This window comes from Chanodichthys erythropterus, chromosome 14 (assembly GCF_024489055.1).
Source record: "Chanodichthys erythropterus isolate Z2021 chromosome 14, ASM2448905v1, whole genome shotgun sequence".
Lineage (NCBI taxonomy): Eukaryota > Metazoa > Chordata > Actinopteri > Cypriniformes > Xenocyprididae > Chanodichthys > Chanodichthys erythropterus.
The window spans coordinates 26,977,264-26,996,308 of NC_090234.1; the positions used below are offsets into that span (position 1 = coordinate 26,977,264).

Consider the following 19,045-nt stretch of genomic DNA (forward strand, 5'->3'; position numbering starts at 1 on the left):
TTAGCGAGATACACGGTGTGCGTTGAGAATCTCTCACTGCATACTTATCTTATGTCCCGCACCTTTTGAACTCGCTAATTACAATTCTTACACGCCAGCCTTGAAATTCAAGGTTGGTTTGATTCCCTGAAGGCTGCTGACAGATCCTGCTTTATGCAAATAGTTTTATTCCAATGCTCAGGCGTCTATGCAAATGCACATTCCCGTTAAGAACGGTTCAACAGAACTGCACGAGTGTGCGCTTGAGGGAGAATAATGTGTATACTTAGAGCACACGGTGGCCTTTGGTTTCTCTGCATCTAGTGCCAGAGATCGGACTGGGCTGTGGCTGTTCGCCAGAGATGCAGTTATCCCTCACTCTAGTGTTATAGCAGAGCATTTCCCATTCGCCTGGGTTGACTGCGGGAACATGTGCGCAACCCACCCGGTCGAACTTCGGCTGAACCCATATTAGTGTTGGTACAGCAGAGATCCCATTCGTGAGGCCATTTCTTCCCTCTCCTGCCAGCTATGGACTTGGAAGTGGGTTAAGGACTCTGGATTAATCCACGAGCGGAGGAAAAAACACATCCACCCCCAACAAACCCACTCTCATCCAACCCTACTTCACCCTTCCCCCACTCAGCGGGCAGAATGGCCACATGCAGCCGCGGGGCATAAAAGTACCCAGTCACAAGGTCATGAAAAGCACACAGCTCCATGCTCGCAGAAAACGAGTTCTGAGAAACTCCAGTGTGCTTTGTGCAACTCTCTGCGTCCCTGTGGGTTTTTGCATTTCATATCAAGATCATTCCATATGGAGTGAGTCAGTTCTGGAAATAGACCCATTACATAAGCACGAGTGAGACCCCCCCTCCAACCCACCTCCTCTGCTACTGAAGAACTGAAGACTCTTCTACCCACCACATTTGCACTGATACAGACAGTTGTAGTGTCAAAACTCATCAGACGGAGCTCAACCATCGCTGAACACAACAAAATCGGGCATCTTTTAAAGCAGCTGCGGGCAGATGATAAATCACAATTGCTGAAACGTAAAACAGCCCTCCTGTGGGGAGCTAAGAGCAGTGGCTCGCTGACATGCCTCCATCCCTCATTTAGTTAAGAGGATGTTGATGTCAGTGTTTACTCAGAAGAGATAAAGCGACCAGATCAGCCTCGGTAATCTAAAAGACACGGTCATCTCTGGGGCTGCGAGAGCACGTTATGCTGTTGAAAGCCCAAAGACGGCAAAGCAAACTGGTGCAACGAAAGCTCTGATGTCTTCTATATGATAAGCTAGATGATCATGTAAAGATTTTATTTTAGCATGGACGGATGAAAGCAGCTCTGAATTGCCAAATGACAGAATTGCTCAATATAGATGATTGTTCAGAAGTCATGCTCATGTTCAGTTCATGTATTTTGAGGATCTACTGTAGTGGACGAAGAGCTACACAGGCTCAAACTCTGTAATGTTACACTTAGACAAGTTAGCATGTGGAACAGAACAGAGTAAAATTGAATTACTGCTATTTATTTAATGTATTGTGCTCCAATGTGATGCTGTCAAATTTATTGTGATTGTATTTGGGCCATATTATAGGTCACCCTGCTCCTAAACACACATTAAGTTCCACAATACAGCTGTTTTAGCCTTACAATTTCGGTTATGCTAAACAGTAACAAGTACTATTTTTGCAACATATAAATGTTGCTCCCCCCCACCCCTTTTTTTATTTTTATTTTTTAAACTTTTGTTAATGTGAATGATTTACATTAACATATTAATGCCTTATTCTGCATGACCATATTCTGCATCCCAATACTGACCCCACTCCTACCCCACAACTAAACTTAAACGCTACACCAGCTACCTTACTATTAATAAGCAGTAAATTAGTAGTTTATTGAGGCAAAAGTCATAGTTATTAGTAAATATGTTCCCCTTTCTAAAGTGTTACCGAATATTGTTTTAGAAAATGCTTTTTTTACTCAGCAAGAATGCATTAAATGGATGAAAAGTGACAATTTCAAATAAATTTCAAATAAATGCTGTCCTGAACAAGTCCTGAACAAAAATATTATCATGGTTCCCACAAAAAAAAAAAGAATAATAATTTATATATATATATATATATATATATATATATATATATATATATATATATATATATATATATATATATATATATATATATATTTTTTTTTTTTTTTTTTTTTTTAAAAGAGGAAAAAAATAAGTGATTACTGAGCACCAAAGCAGCATATTAGAATGATTTCTAAAGGATCATGTGACATTGAAGACTGGAATAATGATGCTGAAAATTCAACTTTGCCTTCACAGGAACAAATGACATTTTAAAATGTATTAAAATAGAAAAAAAAAAAAATTAAAATTAAAATTGTGATAATTCACAATATTACTGTTTCTACTTTAAAAGCCTCCAGTAACAGCAACATCACAACAAACACTTCGATTTTACACAGGAACCTGCCTCTCTAAAAATCTCTAAAAAAGCAAAGCTTATGAAGATGAAAAAGCCTGATGAGCTGTATCAATAAGGTATATGAGAGACAAGCTCAAAAGCAGAATAATCCACAGCCATTGAGTTGTGCAGTGGTCACGAGAAATACAGATGTGTATAAGAACCAACAGATTCAGCAATTAACAGAGCTTTTGTCAGTGGAGATTTGGTGGCTTGGTCAAGATAAGCACATAAAAGCTTACATTTTTATAAAACAAATAGAGAATTATCTTACCAAATGAATAAACATAACCAAGTTTATAAAAGTCCCTAATATCTGTAGCTTAAAAGCACATCTGTAATTTGATATTTCAAAAATCAAATGTTAAAACTGTATTTCCTACATTCACATGGAGGGCACAATGGATTCACTGGAACTGTACATTTATGCAAAAGCAAAATTACAAACTTAAGTTATGATACTTTCAAACCCAAAAAGCTCACATAAACTGCACCTCATCAATGTCACTGTCTCAGTAGGAAACTGAAAATACAGATCATGCAGAAGAAAAAAAAAAAAAAAAAAACTTTAGTTGCACCATATGTTTCCAACAGGAACTAATAATGAACATTCACACCACTGACAACACTTTGAACATGTCACCAATTCAATATGAGCACACTAAAAATGCAGTACCTTCAAGACAACCAGCTGATTTAATATAAACAGCATAACAGTGATATGTTATGATGTTCTGCTAAAAAAGGAAAGTGCATGTGTATATAATATATGTATATATCATTCAGAAAGCTGTCTTCCTAATGTGCACATTTTTATTATATTTTCATTAAAGATTTATGTTCAATTACATGTAGCACAGAACACTGATGTACAGACTATCAGACAAAATGTTCATTTTAACACTTCAAAAACAGTTACAATGCAGGTATGCATTGGATTGTGGTGCTAAAATGTGGCTACACAAATACATACTTCATAATTCAGGATATTATTAAAAAAAAAAAAAAAAATGAAAAAAACAACAACACTAAAATGGATTGTAAAAGGATACGAAAAACACAGCAAGCCTGTTATGACTTTTGACATGAATATTCATGAAAAACGAATTAGAGGCTTTGAGGTAATCTGATGATTTTAACGATGAGGTTATGATGGAATATAGGCTATGATGAGACAAAGACAGAAAGGACAGTTTCACACCAACAGAATCAAACACCAGCACAATTACATCAGAGGAAGAGGTATAACTGAAGAACTTCCAATACCCTTAAAGACTTTGCTGTTTGTGTCGCTGAAGGGAGCCTTACTCTGAACTGGCGGGATATCGGGGTTGTAGAAGAACTTCTCGTTGCACATGTTGCCCTCACAGCAGCAGAAGAACACATCTGGGTCCTCCTTCTTCTCCACACACTCAGTGCTGTAAGTTAAAGAACAAGCAGAGCTATCAGTCCACAACTGATGTTCAATTTATTTAACCACTGAAACACTGAAATTTCTAGTTGACCACTTTTTTTTTTTTTTCAAGATTTCATCCATTCACCAAATAACCCAAAAGTGCAAAACAGTACATACTCATTACTAATATACATATATGGGCAATTCCACGCAAAGGTCATCTTTACCATGAAAAAAAAAAGTTTTAACCAAAAGAACAAAACCCTTTTTAAATTGTCCATTTAGGTCTGTAATACACTGTATTAATGTGCTCTAACAGAAATTTTAAGAAAATTGCCTTGTTTATCCACAATATATGTGGTAAGCAACAATGCTTAAATTAAATTTTCAACCAACCATATTTCATGCTTTCAAAAAAGGGATCAAAGACCCCATTTTTTTTAACTTTATTTTAGCAGTAAGCATTGTGTAGAAAGATGGATACATGCCTGAGAAATAAATACACTCATTTAGTCATAACAGCACTGCCTGATGAATTTATAAGAGCTAGAATAAAGAGGTCAGGATGCTTCAGTGCTCTGTCACGTCCGTAACGTTTTAAAGATTAAGTTTATGTCATATAACAATTATAAATGCAAATAACTTGAAACTTTATAAGCAGTTCTGTAAGAAGGAAAGTCATGGTCTCTAAATTGATTCTTGAACAACGCACATGCTTGTCAACATGATAAATAGGTCTAATCCATAACCTTTTGCACTACAGAGTATAATGTTACATTTGTATAAAGTTTAGTAAAAAGTTGATAAATTGTGGAGTCTTACCATACTGTTATCCCAGATTTCAGTATTTGGTGGTTTAAATGCTTGCTTGAGGTCTCTGTGAAAGTTTTAAAGCAGTTTTAAACCAGTCTTTTGTGCCGCTTTCAGACCGGTCACATCCGTAACGTTGTTTTTTCCTCATTAATGCGAACATGAAAAATTAAATAAAATTATAATTTTATGCTCTGTGAAGAGCCAACCCTTCTTCATTCAGTGGGCAGTATTACTTTTGGTTTGCTCAATGTAATTTACAGAATTCTTAAAAAATATGTTGTCACCCAAAACTTAGTGACTTTTTTTATCACGTCCGTAACGCTGTATATTTCCCTCATCTAAAATATAAAACAGTTGAATAGACTGACATTTTTCTAATGTCTGGACTCCTTTAGTAAGGGATTATGAATATATGAATAGACGGTTCAATATGTTACTATTAAATGCATTCTTTGAGCGTTTATATTTCAAGTTTTGACTCCAAATGTCACGTCCATAACGCTGGAATTGCCCATATATATATATATATATATATATATATATATATATATATATATATATATATATATATATATATATATATATATATATATATATATATATATATATATATATATATTTATTATATATACACACACACACACACAATACACACACACAGGCATCATATTTGGGGATTATTAAGACATGCGTCTTAATTTATTTGGATTTCGCTTGGGTTAGAGAGCAAACAAACGAATAAATGCACATGGGCGGAAAAATGCCTGTGCCAAAGAGATACTTTTTAAATATCTGGCAGCCCACATCAAAGCAGAGCTCTCAGGTTGGCTTAAAGAAGATAAACAAAGCTTAGCAGCACACCAATAATCCTTAAAATACACACACAGGTGCAAATGAATAAATAGGAGGGGAATAGATGACATTCCAGAGGCATTTAGTCAGAAAAGTGAGTCGGTTACTGTCTTGCGACGCACACGCGCCATTAAGAGGTTGCAATACTTGCTCAGCTACCTAAGGACTTGACATGGCAGAGCAATGTGCATGAAAAAAATAAAAAAAAAACATAAATCCTTCCACCGAAGGAGGTAAACGGGTTCAGCAGCATGTTAGAACAGGAGAAGTGCTGCTGCCTTTGCACGCTATCAAAACACCTTCATTCAGGAGAAACACTTCCTGATCTGACAGCAGTGCTACTTGTTGCATAGGGGCAGATGCACTGATAAAACTGTTTTTAATATCTCCCCTTTTATGGCTGTAGGTTACAAGGTTCACAACCAAACCTCAATATGGAAACATGTTTACACAAGACTTTATGATCTGAAATACTGTGAAATCTTGAGAAGGAAGTATTTGGTTACATGAATGTGTGGCGTATTCTCTGTCTAATGTGTGGAGCATTGAGCATGGGCAATTTAGACCAAGTTAAATAATGCTTGAAATAAAGTATAAAGCATAAAGTATACATTACTGTTCAAAAGTTTGGAGTCGGCAAGATTTTTAAATGTTTTTGAAAGAAGTCTCTAATGCTCACCAAGGCTAAATTGATTTGATCAAATATTAAAATGTAATTTATTCATGTGATGGCAAAGCACAATTTTCAGCAGCCATTACTCCAGTCTTCAGTGTCAGTTTCTAATAGAAATCATTCTAATGCTGTTTTGGTGCTAAAGAAACATTTCTTATTATTACCAATTATTACCAAAAACAGTTGTGCTGCTTAATATTTTACATATATACATATTTCTTTAAAAAAGTATATCTTAATGAGTTAACTTTTGAATGGTAGTGCCCCTTACATTGCAATATTTTTACAAAATGACATAAATTCTAGAAATGCTGATGCAAAGTAAAAAAAAACTGCATGTGAGCAGCAAAAACATCTCTACTACAGTTACAGCTTTTGGAGCTATGATATAGTCAAAAATGAATGCTGATCATATGGGCAGCGCTGGAGGGTCTTACCATGCCTCTGTAAGTGAAATCAAAACAATTGCTATTCGGGGGGAAAGCTGTGACATGTGACTTTGGTTAGCACTGAACCCAACACTTAAAATGATGCTCATTAACACTGACGGAGGCTATCATTCAAAAAGCCTCAAAAACTGCTGGGTTATCAGTTTGAATCATTCTAACAAATCATTCACTGAATCCATCAGAGCGAGCACTGAATAAACATATGATTCACTTACTGAAGCACAAGTCATTGTCTTTTTCATTCATATTTGACTCAAAAATATCCAGTTAAACTTAGTGCAGTTAACCCTCAAAAGACCACATTATGATAGTAAATTCAAAAACAATAATGAAAATTGCTGCATTCAGTTCTGAATCAATATATTAATTTTAAAAACTACCGGCCAATTAATCAGAAATTGACTTTTCCCCGCTCCAGTTATCTGTATCACACCATCCTGGTCAAACAGGCACATAAGCACTAGAGATTACCTGTCATAGCAGTTGACATCGTCAAGCCAGCAGCCTTGCTTTACTATTTCAACTGATCCTGACACATTTCGCCAAGTTGCGAAGCAATGAAGCCTCTTGTCCTTGTCTCCCACGCAAGACTCAATACCGCTGCGGTTACCTCGGTTCTCCAAGCTGGGGTTGTAGTTGTAGAACACACACTCTTGTGTCTCTGAGCGGCCGAGAATGGCACCTGGAAAAAAACCACAGGGGACGCTGGTTAAGACATGGACTACCTGTTGTGGAAACAGAAACCTGCTCCACTGATCTCTCAGAAGACTTTACACACAACTCAAAGTGTAAGGCTCAAACCCCAACAATCAGTCAGTCACTGATTGGCAGCTGAATATCAATTAAAGATGACAGACACTGGAGGTTCATAACCGATACACAACTGGTTTAAAATAACCCAAAAATGGTGAAATCCACAGATGGGACTTCAAATTGTTTTTAGGAGCTACTCACGGGTTACCATATGGTTAAAAAAAGAAAGCAAAACACTAGTGAGCGTTGTGGTTAACCAAAAAACAAACATAAGGTAGTGAGTGTGATTAACGCAGAAGGGCCACTCTGAAACAGGATGTGGTGGGGGGCGGTTTCCTAACATCTTCCTGAAACAACCGCAACTCAGATCATGTCTGAATATGGCACTGATGTGATGAGTGTTAAGAAATGATCCAAAACACACCCCAAGTCATCACTTAACACACAAGGCAAAAAATTTCATGAACAAAATAAAGAGCAAATAGTGGATTGAGATTCTTACTTCACTTGCTAATCCTGATCAAAAGACACTTGGGATCTTGTGCAGGTTCTGTGGGCTCGTACGACTAAGTCTCTGTCTGGACGTTTACATAAGATGCGTTCTTGCACTCAAAAACATTTAGACAAAGCGTAACAGAATAGAACAGAAAGTCAGGTGTTAGAAGCACTAGTCTGGTGGCAATCTTGCATCTATGGGAACACCTAATGTTCATATATTGTGCCACAAGGAACAGTTTACGCTTTAGGCCAAGTATTTGAGGACTGGTTGCACAAGTTTAGTGGCAGCCCCACGCTGAGTACACTTGAATGGAAAACGCTGTGCATAAAAACACAGCAATAAAGTGATTACAGGAACATTCTTCAAATGTCACAAACTTCTTAGAGGGAAAAAAAAAAAAAAATCATTAAGTATGTGCATTCCACATACATACAGGGCATCTTCAGTACAACAATTTCATTGCACATCAGTGTTATTATTACCACAAAGACATGTGTTAATTAAAACTAAATGCACACATATACATATGCGTAAGTACAGCATAAACCAGTGCTTCCTGTGTCACTTTTTTGGAACAGCACAGTGAATCAAACGAACAAACAAATATTAAAATAGGACTGTCATGATTCCTTGATTCGAGTACTTGATTTGAAAAAATCCTCAATTGCAATTTACCCGTGTTGAGTAACCGGCAAAATACCGGAAGTGGCGCTTTCCATGGACAGGAATCAGTGAACCGCATTATTAGGCCATTTTCTAAGGCTGCACGATATTTCAAAAACCATTTAAAAATCACACTTTAGCAAAACACTTGTGAGTGCATAGGTCTATGCTAAATTCACAAAAGCTGTGATTCAGTTAAGTAAATATACGCCCTGCGGGTTTAATATACTGTATATGTGCTTTAATTTCACAGTAAATGCTGGTCCACATGAACTGTTATCATTTACATTCATGGATGGCATCTCAGACTCCATCTCTGTATATACTGTGCATTTGGATTGCTTATAACGTTCATCTGGGAATGCAATGTGCGCCATTTCATCAGATTTGTAAAGTAAATCATTTATAAACCTACACCAACACAGGAGAATACATCAATATCTTTCTAAATATGCAAACGGTTCAGCATGATTTCAAAATAAAAGTTTAAACCCTCACTTTGCATGTTTTGATGTCCACACATTCTTGTTCAAGAAATTATAGTTTCTATCATAAAGCTTAATAAAGCTGCCAAATATTAATTGAACATTTGAATTAAATGTCATTTGGCCAATATTAAACAAGGGTTTCATCATGCTGTTAGTGTAACAACAACAATCACCAGGCTGTTGACGCCGTCTGCAGGCATTAGTTATAATACATAATGTACCTAAGTTGATTGTTATATTATAGTCAATATTATGTATATTATATTATGTATTTTAACAGGGTTGTTCTATAAAACCAAATGATTACTTGCTTTTGATACTTTATTTGAACCAAATATGATTGCCTCATAGTTATTATATATGTATTTTAAATTATTTTAAAGGCTATTGTTTGCTTAGGTCTATTTTTATTACCACAAAAAATTTCCTATTACTCGATTAATTATAAATAGGTCAAAATAATTGACCGATTACTAAATTACTAAAATAAAATCAAAGGTTCACATGATCAGTGTCAATAATTTGATTACTTGATAAGTGACCTAGAAGAGCAGAATGTGAAATATTTCTGCATTTTACGTAAAAAAAAAAAAAAACTTCTGTTTTAAACCTGTGTTGTGACAAATTACTTACTCTCACTGCACTTGTGCAATGACATAGAAATGGTGCAATGACCTAAGTCGCATTGGAACAACTGTTGTTGTCGAAAAGTGTAATAAATGAACATGTCCAGAGCTTGACGTTAACTTTTTTGCTCATCAGCTACTGGGGCTAGTCGTTTTCCAAAGTTACTAGCCACTCAGCATTTTCACTGGCCACAATTTTGATGGTCAAAGGCAAGGGTGGCATTTTGGCATTATTTTGTGTGTATTTGACTGTGTTAGCATAATGAGCAGTGAAAAAGAACTCAATTTAAGTACTGAGACAGAGGCGGTTTTATGTGAGCGCACTTAGGGTGTGACCACAAAACCTGCAGGGAACGAGTACAATTAGGCGCAATACAAAAACAATATCCTGAAGGAAAAATGGGCATAAATTATTTTGGTGGGAATTAATTTGCTAATTGCCCTTTAGTGGGGATAAATCCTCAGGATTTGTTCCAGAGACACAAGTTACTATTATTGGGATTAGGAGGAAATCTGCTGGAATTACTGCCACATCCACATCAAGGCAGAGAAGAACAATGCTGTACAAGACACGCAATGATCAACAGAGGAAGAGTCACATTTACTCATCTTAAATGAGAAAAGGAGCACCCCAAGTTGCTCCAATGACCTCAGCATATGTTTGGAAACATCTAGAATAAATTAAAAACTAATTACAAGTGTCAAACATAAGGGAATTACTCACCTGCCCTCTCCACTAACAAGTAGATGGCTCAATAAATCTTTGACCTATATTCTACGACTGCTCTTCCTGACAACAGCCCCTGCCCCTCTGCTGAGCTGCTCTCAGGTTTTAATATGAGACGCTGGGATACACAGACTCCTCTGAGTCAGCAGGGTTACACGAGGTAAAACAGCAGAGCGCACTGTAAATATATGGAGCTGGTGGAAGAGGCAGCTTAAAAGCACTCCGAACACGGCCCATGAATGACATGAGTGAAAAGACCACATGCCATAAAGTTAAAGGGTTAGTTCATCCAAAAATACCTTCATGCCGTTCCACACCCATAAGACCTTCGTTAATCTTCAGAACACAAATTAAGATATTTTCGTTGAAATCCGATGGCTCAGTGAGGTCTCCATAGGGAGCAATGACACTTCCTCTCAAGATCCATAAAGGTACTAAAAACGTATTTAAATCAGTCCAATCAGAGTACAGTGGTTCAATATTAATATTATAAAACGATGAGAATATTTTTGGTGCGCAAAAAAATAAATAAAATAAAAATAACAACATAGTGATGGCCAATTTAAAAACACTGCTTCAGGAAGCATTGGAGAATTGTAAATCAGCGTGTCGAATCTGCTGTTCAGAGCGCCAAAGTCACGTGATTTCAGCAGTTTGCCGTTTTGACACGCGATCCGAATCATGATTCGATTCGCTGATTCACAATGCTCCGATGCTTCCTGAAGCAGTGTTTTGAAATCGTCCATCACTAAATAAGTCATTATTTTGTTTTTTTTTGGTGCACCAAAAATATTCTCGTCGCTTTATAATATTAATATTGAACCACTGTACTCACATGAACTGATTTAAATATGTTTTTAGTACCTTTATGGATCTCTAGAGAGGAAGTGTCATTGCTCCCTATGGAGGCCTCACTGACCCATTGGATTTCAACTAAAATATCTTAATTTGTGTTCCCAGGATTAACGAAGGTCTTACGGGTGTGGAACGGCATGAGGGTAAGTAATAAATGACAGAATTTTCATTTTTGGGTGAACTAACCCTTTAATGGATCACGTATGGTAGTTTCCTGGACAATAAACTTGATGACCAACACTTTGCCTGTACAAACAGGCAAAGTGTTGTAGAAACAAGCTACAACGTCTTTTGAAAGGTTTTGACTACTAGAAGTGGGCTGCTGATGGCATATTTGGAGATTCTCAAGCTGGCATTTTCCATCTCCATATTTAAACTCTTTGCATGACCAGATGCGATTATACGTTACACATTCCAATGAATTCATGTACATTTTGATTCATAAACATTTGCAACATATATGTAATGTCTGAGACCAATAATGAACATGCTTCCATTTTACATTTTTTTTTAAATATTTTTTCTTTAGTACAATTTTATTACATCATCAGCATAAAAATCAATGACCATCCAAACAAAGGTTCACATGATCAGTGTCAATAATTTGATTACTTGATAAGTGACCTAGAAGAGCAGAATGTGAAATATTTCTGCATTTTACACACACACACACAAAAAAAACCTTTTGTTTTTAAACCTGTGCTGTGACAAATTACTTACTCTCACTGAAAGCGAGACTGCACACTGACTTTCCTATCAGACACTAGCTGGGTTTACATTGACTAATAATCCGTTTGTAATCAGACTAGTAGCACAGTCAGAATAAAAAGGACACATGGCCATGTCAACCGGAATGAATTGGCCAAATCCGATTGAAACTTCATTCAGGTTTTAAGGGGTGGTTTAAACCTTTTCTAATCCATTCGACAGGACATATAAACACTCAATCAGATTGAAAACCGGAACTTTCTGCGCATGTGCAATGACACAGAAATGGTGCAATGACCTAAGACGCATTGGAAAAACTGTTGTTGTCGAAAAGTGTAATAAATGAACCAGAGCTTGATGTTAACCTTTTTGCTCCCCAACCACTGTGGCTAGTCATTTTACTAGCCACTCAGCATTTTCACTGGCCACAATTTTGATGGTCAATGCCAAGAGTGCCATTTTGCCATTATTTTGTGTGTATTTGTAAGCATAATAAGCAGCGAAAAAGAACTCAATTTAAATACTGAGACAGAGGCGGCTTTATATGAGCGCACTTAGGGTGTGACCACAAAACCTGCGGGGAACGAGTACAATTATGCGCAATACGTGCAATATAATGTAGCTACTACTTGTCGTTTTCATTAATTCACTATATATTCATTTATAACCAGTGATTGTCAGCGTTTGTCTGTATCTGTCGGTGTGATGTGAATTGGTCTTAACTCTACAACAATAAAGACAATTAGCTTCACTATTCTTAAATGGAATACACATCTTCAGTTCATACACATCTAAAACCTTGTCCAAACTAATACGTTTTCATTTGAAAACACATCTTTTTATCTCCATTTTGGCATTTTTTCAACAAAGATGGAGCTTTTTGGAAAAGCACTCCCAAGTTGATACATTTGAAAACGCCGTGACAGTGTTAATGTTTATATTTTCAGATGCCTCATTAGACATAAAATGGCAGTACAACTGCATGTCAAACTATATGGTTCTGTTCCATTTTTTAACAGTTATTTTCTATTTACAATCAAAATATTCATTATTAGCTGTTCTGGTCCATGGAGCATTAGAAAGAATTATGAACCATTTTAAATCACCACTGTATACTGCAACAAATAAACTACACCTCTTAAATCATAAATGCCCTATTTGTTTTTCTAAATGTGATCTATAGGGCTGACTGCCCACACATTTGCATGTGATCAGACTGAATCTAAATGCTTATTTTCAGTCATGCTTATTGGTTGCTTCAGTAATGCAGACATCAGTGCTCAACTACTGTACCTGTATGCAGCAATAGACATATAGCAACTAGATGTACTCATATGGTACATCGGACACCAATAGGCCTCATTACATTGGCATTAAAAGGTGTGTTGAGTAATCAGATTTATTGGTTTAAAACACATAAAATCGTCCATGTAAACACACCCAAGTGCTTTTATGTGGTCTAGGACAATTGAATTGCAACTGATAGCTATCTAATTACTTACAATGCAGTTTCATGGCAAGAGTAAACGGGGCCCAACCAGTGGAGGAGGGTGGCATGAGGCGCTTTGTATCATGCCACCCTCACAACTGCCTTTGCTGTTGTGTATGAAGTATAAATGTCAATCGCTATATGAATTAGAGATGCATCAGTGGACTTGCCATCAATCAGAGCTAGATGTTTTTGCTCCAAACACACGATCGCCAATCGGCTGTTTTTTTTGTTTGTTTGTTGTTGTTTGTTTTGTTTTGGCTGTCTGTTCCGGACTTGTACACAAACTACATAGCAATCATTTCCCAAAATGTCATTTGTGTGTAAATATTACAAAGTCTGTAAACAGAACGTTAACACAGGCCAGAGACGGGTCACACTGAAGCAACCCTTTATGCACACTTTGGCAATAGATTATATATTATAGAATAGAATAGAATAGAATATTTGACTTGCGCATTCTGCATACGTCATCCGCTGGAAGTTATTGTTTTAATTTATAAATTTTTAAATATGGATATTTTTCTTACAAAAACGCATCGCTTTGCTTCAGAAGGCCTTTATTAACCCACTGGAGTCATATGGATTACTTTTTTTATGCATGGATGCATTATTTTAGACTTCAAAACCATTATAAACCTTGGAGGACTAAGGATATTTTTAAATATATCTCTTATTGTGTTCGTCTGAAAGAAGATAGTCATTTACATAGTCATTATAGTCATTTAAATCAAGGGATAATTTTCAATTTTGGGTGAACTAACCCTTTAAGCACTCAGTCAGAGTGTTCAAGATGAGGGAATGCGAGTGAAAATACATCTGTGCTAAACTTAGCCTCTAACTCAAACACTGGCAAGTGAAATCTAACAATTTGTTAGCTAATGGTGACTAAATAATGTATCATTAGACTAGCATGAAAATTTAGTCACATATGTGATTTACTCTCATGGTTGTGAAGACAGAGCAAACCAGACTGTACCAGGCACAGCAAGAAAAATTATATATTCAATTGATGATTTATATACATAAAGTACTTTATTTTAGTATAATTTGGATTCGATTTTTATGCAATTTGGGTTATTTCATAAAAAACATTTAAGGCAGTTTATGTTTGTATTATACAATGAGAAAAAATGTAAAACACAATTGTTTAGAGCATGTAATTTCAGTTTGGTAATTATGCATTTATTAGTCATTTATTGCTTATTTATTTAAAATTATTTCAATCTATTTTACCAGATGCCACTGCTAAGCAAAAACCACTGGCCATAAAACCGCTGGCGAGTTGATTCTGACCCTGCAGCAAGAATGGAGTTACACCTAGCTAGGAGAAGAGTGAAATGTTATTACAATTTAAAATATCTGTTTTCTATGTGAATAACTAGTAAACAGAAATGTATTCCTGTGATCAAAGCTGAATTCAGCATCATTACTCCAGTCTTCAGTGTCACATGATTCTTCAGAAATCATTATTATATGCTGATTTGCTGCTCAAGAAACATTTCTGATTATTATCAATGTTCATATTTTTGTGGAAACTGTGATAAATTTTATTTCTATCATCTTTGATGAATAGAAAGTTCAAAACAACAGCACTTATTTGAAATATATATATTTTTTAAATTATAAATTTCTTTACTGTCACTTTTGTTCAATTTAAGCCTAATGTGTCCTTGATGAATTAAAAAATTAATTTCAATTTAAATGAATTTAAATCTGGTTTAAATCTTTTTTTTTTTTTTTTTTTTACATAAAACTGATTGTTTATTGAGCTCTTTAAAATAGATTTTTAATTAAATTTAAGGTCTTTGTGTCATTTGGAGAGACCACACATCATGTGGTGCGACCAATAATAACAATAACTGTAATAAATTAAAAATAAAATATCAAATTTCTGTGGCTGAAATATGAATCACTGATATAGCATGCTTAAGTGAATGGTATTTTTAAAAACATTTTTATCAGTTTTATGTGATTTATGGGGAAAAATACTGTTAAACTACATTTAAGAAGGCAACTTTGAAGTTACAGAGCAAAAATATAAGGTCATTCTTTACAGAATCTCAAACGAATTGCAAATACTTTGTTTCTAAACACTTTAATTACTGAGAACTTAAAAAAAATGCTAAGCATGTTAAGGAAATTAATTAATTTTAAGATAAATCACAGTTGCACCATATGACATTTTTTAAGGCTATGGCCAATTCATCTAGATAATTTTTTTTTTAAGGGAACTGACTGTTTTCAAAAAAGTTTCGATGCCATTTTCTTTTCCCCTTACCTCTGTATAAATGCCTATTAAAGGGTCATGAAACCCCAGAACACATTTTTTGAGCTGTGAACAGATATGTATAGGCTGTACATCATTGAAAACACTAAAAGGTACTCATTAATTTTATTTAAAAATTAAAATTAGTTATTTTCGCATTTTTCAGAGCGATTTCTAACTTCCAGTTTAAAAAGCAAAATCGGAGCAACGTCACAAATTCTGACGTCATCGTGTACCATCGGCAAAGATCCGGAGTGCTGGTTGGCTCCAAGTATGGGCTGGTCGAACATGCTGACGTCAACAGTTTCTGCATTTATGCATGACTTAAAGCTCATTTAATCCAACCACTGCGCTGTAGTAGTATGCATAAGATTATAATTGCGATTTTATGCATGAGGAAGTATCACTTCTCTCGCCTCTTGTCATTCAGAGACATAATGTTGGTGTTAGTTTCCTCAGTGCTACAACACAATGTGTTTTCCTGTGACGTGACCAGAGCAGAGGTTTGTGTGCATGTGGATTGTTTTGCTGTAATCTACCAGCACAAATGGAAAATATGTTCGCATGAGATCACATTACAGCAGAGAATTCAAATGTCACAAAAATGCGGCTCATTAACCTCTGCGTTCAAACACGCGAGCCGTAGGCTATGTTTCCCTCAGCACAGCAGCACACGTGTGCTGAGTGATTAGCGCGTATAACAATCACAATATTATCGCAGACGATATCGCACACTCCTAGTGTTTCCTTGGTTACTGCTGTACACAAAGCAGCACTGCGCTTATAAACACTACTTTAAAGGGTCATGAAACCCCCGTTTTACCCTGACATTCACGTATTTCATCATTGCATAGGATTTGCGCTTTGAGAGAAACGCGCTTGCAGCTTGCGTTCTTGCCCGCCAGTAGGTATATTTTCCTTACAAATGCTCTACAAAGGCATTGTTTATGTTGTTTGGAGTGCTGTGGGCTTATATTTTATAAATATGTAACTCACTGATGGAAGGCTGCTTTCAATTTCTACGTGCACTTTGTGAAGGGTGCTCTCGCAAGTGGCTGTGTGCAACTCCATTTAAGTGTTAAAATGTAGCCTACTAGCAGCTCAAATGACGCAAAATTAATGTAAACACAGTCAGTTAGATGTCTTAAAGGATTAAACAGACAAGACAAAAACATCTTATATTTCAAAAGAGATCTGTGCATTATTGTGTATGCAGATTATTCCTCCGCTGTCAATGATGACATCAGTAATAAACAACCGTAAAGCTGAGAATTATATTCCCACCCCTATAATTTAGGTTAAAAATAGCTTTATTAAGGTAAAAAAATAATAATAATAATTTAAACTTATTGGAAAAGATCATTCCCATCAACCATCACACAAAATATGAAGAATATCTAAAACTTGACAGCCTAAAACCTGCTAAGGTACCAACACAATAAACAGTGGTTGCCTACAATTTCAAATGGCTATAGATAAATTTTGTTTAAGGCTAGTTTGGTCCATAATAGAGCAAATAAACAACAAATAATTTTGCTATCTCTAGACATTTCCCAACATTTATTTGTGCTGTTCTGACCACATTTAAATAATCATTTGACTGAGATATTCAAAAACAGATTTGCACTGCCACTATTAACACAGAATTAGAGTCTGTGTCCACTGTACACTGTAAGCCAGTTTTCAACAGTCCACCAAACCTTTATAGAACTAAACTGAATATAAAATTGTGAATATAAATAAATATGCACGTTGCATATAAATGCTGAACCTTAGTTATAAACCATCACAAATAAACATAAAAAAAAGCTTTTTAAAGAACTTTTCGCTGCATAATTGGGCATCTTATGCTGTGCTCCTATTGAGAAGCTCAGACAAAAGCCCTCTCTGGCAGTGTGAGACCTTGCACTTTACCATTACAAACACACTTCCTGGCATTCATGTCACTAAAGTTCCTTCCAAGAAATATTCAAACCCGGATACTAATGGAATGAAGCAAATATTTGAGGAATTGCTGCACATTTTAAAACTAAACTCTCCCAGATTCAACAAGCTAGTCATCAAATGGATAAGCCTATTATTTAGCAAGTATTTTACTGAAATCATCCTTTTAAAACATTAATAATTATTTGACATATTTCCTTTTTTTATATTTTTATATCCTTTTTTTTTTTATAACCAGTTTTCCAGTTTGGTCACGTGACACTCAACACAAAGCCCATGGTTTCCTGCAAGTTGTTGACACCACACTAACTTTGATTTGACAGGCAAAAGTTCAAATATTTAAATTTTTAAACTAAATTAAATAGTAAAAATAACTGTAAAAAAAAAATACTTTTCAAGAATTTCAGCCTTTTAATTACACTTTTTACTAATCATTACTATGTAAAAATGCTTCCAACACTAACATAATGCTGGAAGAAAATAAATTAAAAACAAACTAAAACATGTCAATCACAGAGGAAGTCTATTCTGTCTGTATGAATCTCATTTTTCATGTTTTCAATAAGCAAATAGATCTGGACACTGGATGTCACTGATCCACCAATATATAAAATTTTTTGCATACAAGTCAATCAGCTGTCAATCATATTTAACACACTTTTTGCTGCAAATCCCTTTAATCTGCTTTGATTCCCCTCAACCCTCCCAAACCAGCCACAACCAATAGACCGTCTGAAAGCTCTGCTCTTGACAGCGTAAGATCGCAGATCTATGCTGCAAGACATGAACGAACACACTCAGAAAAACAAACTGGATCAGCCTTTGTTCCTGTGTCTAGCTGTCAGAAAGCAACATGACTTTGTGTCGTTGATTGCAAACAAAGTGAAATTCATGTACAGGTATGTCATGAACATTTTTGAAGACTTGAAAATCTTGTTCAGTGGTTGCAAACATGTTGAGAGATGGCAGAGATGCTATCCTTTGAAAAAAACATTCATATACCGAATATTTAGGCCAAGCAGATTTTTAAAGCTGAAAGCCCTAAACATGTCTGCATTTACAGTGAGAAACTAGTGGGTTGATATATATATTTGCTTGATCATGATTTAATTGTCTGTCAACAAGAAACAGGAAAACTATGGCACAGGTCAAAGCAGACTGTTAGAGGACAAAGGCAGCACATTTGATTTCAAATAGCCCTTCCGTCAGCAGTGGTCAACCGTGGTTGTAAATTATTCACAGAGGCATCTGCATCTTGGGCAACAGTGGCTGCAACCTGCCTATGTCATGGAAGTCCAGTTGGCGAGGATCAAAATACACTGCGAAGCAACACAAGGTCAACCTATCAATCACACATTAGTGCTTTAGGCGAA

At 35.7% G+C, this 19,045-nt stretch overlaps 1 protein-coding gene across 2 annotated transcripts in view; it reads right to left on the bottom strand.

The window, feature by feature from the left end:
- acvr2aa (activin A receptor type 2Aa) overlaps positions 1–19,045 on the bottom strand; it is a 62,927-nt gene that overhangs the window by 34,794 nt on the left and 9,088 nt on the right. The window contains exons 2-3 of one of the 2 annotated variants that reach the window (XM_067410741.1): positions 7,123–7,333; positions 3,777–3,886 (exon numbers count right to left, since the gene is read on the bottom strand). In XM_067410741.1, coding sequence (XP_067266842.1) covers positions 3,777–3,886; positions 7,123–7,333 — 321 coding nt within the window. Of the gene's footprint in view, positions 1–3,734; positions 3,887–7,122; positions 7,334–19,045 lie in introns of both variants that reach the window. The other variant, XM_067410740.1, reaches the window with a different exon arrangement.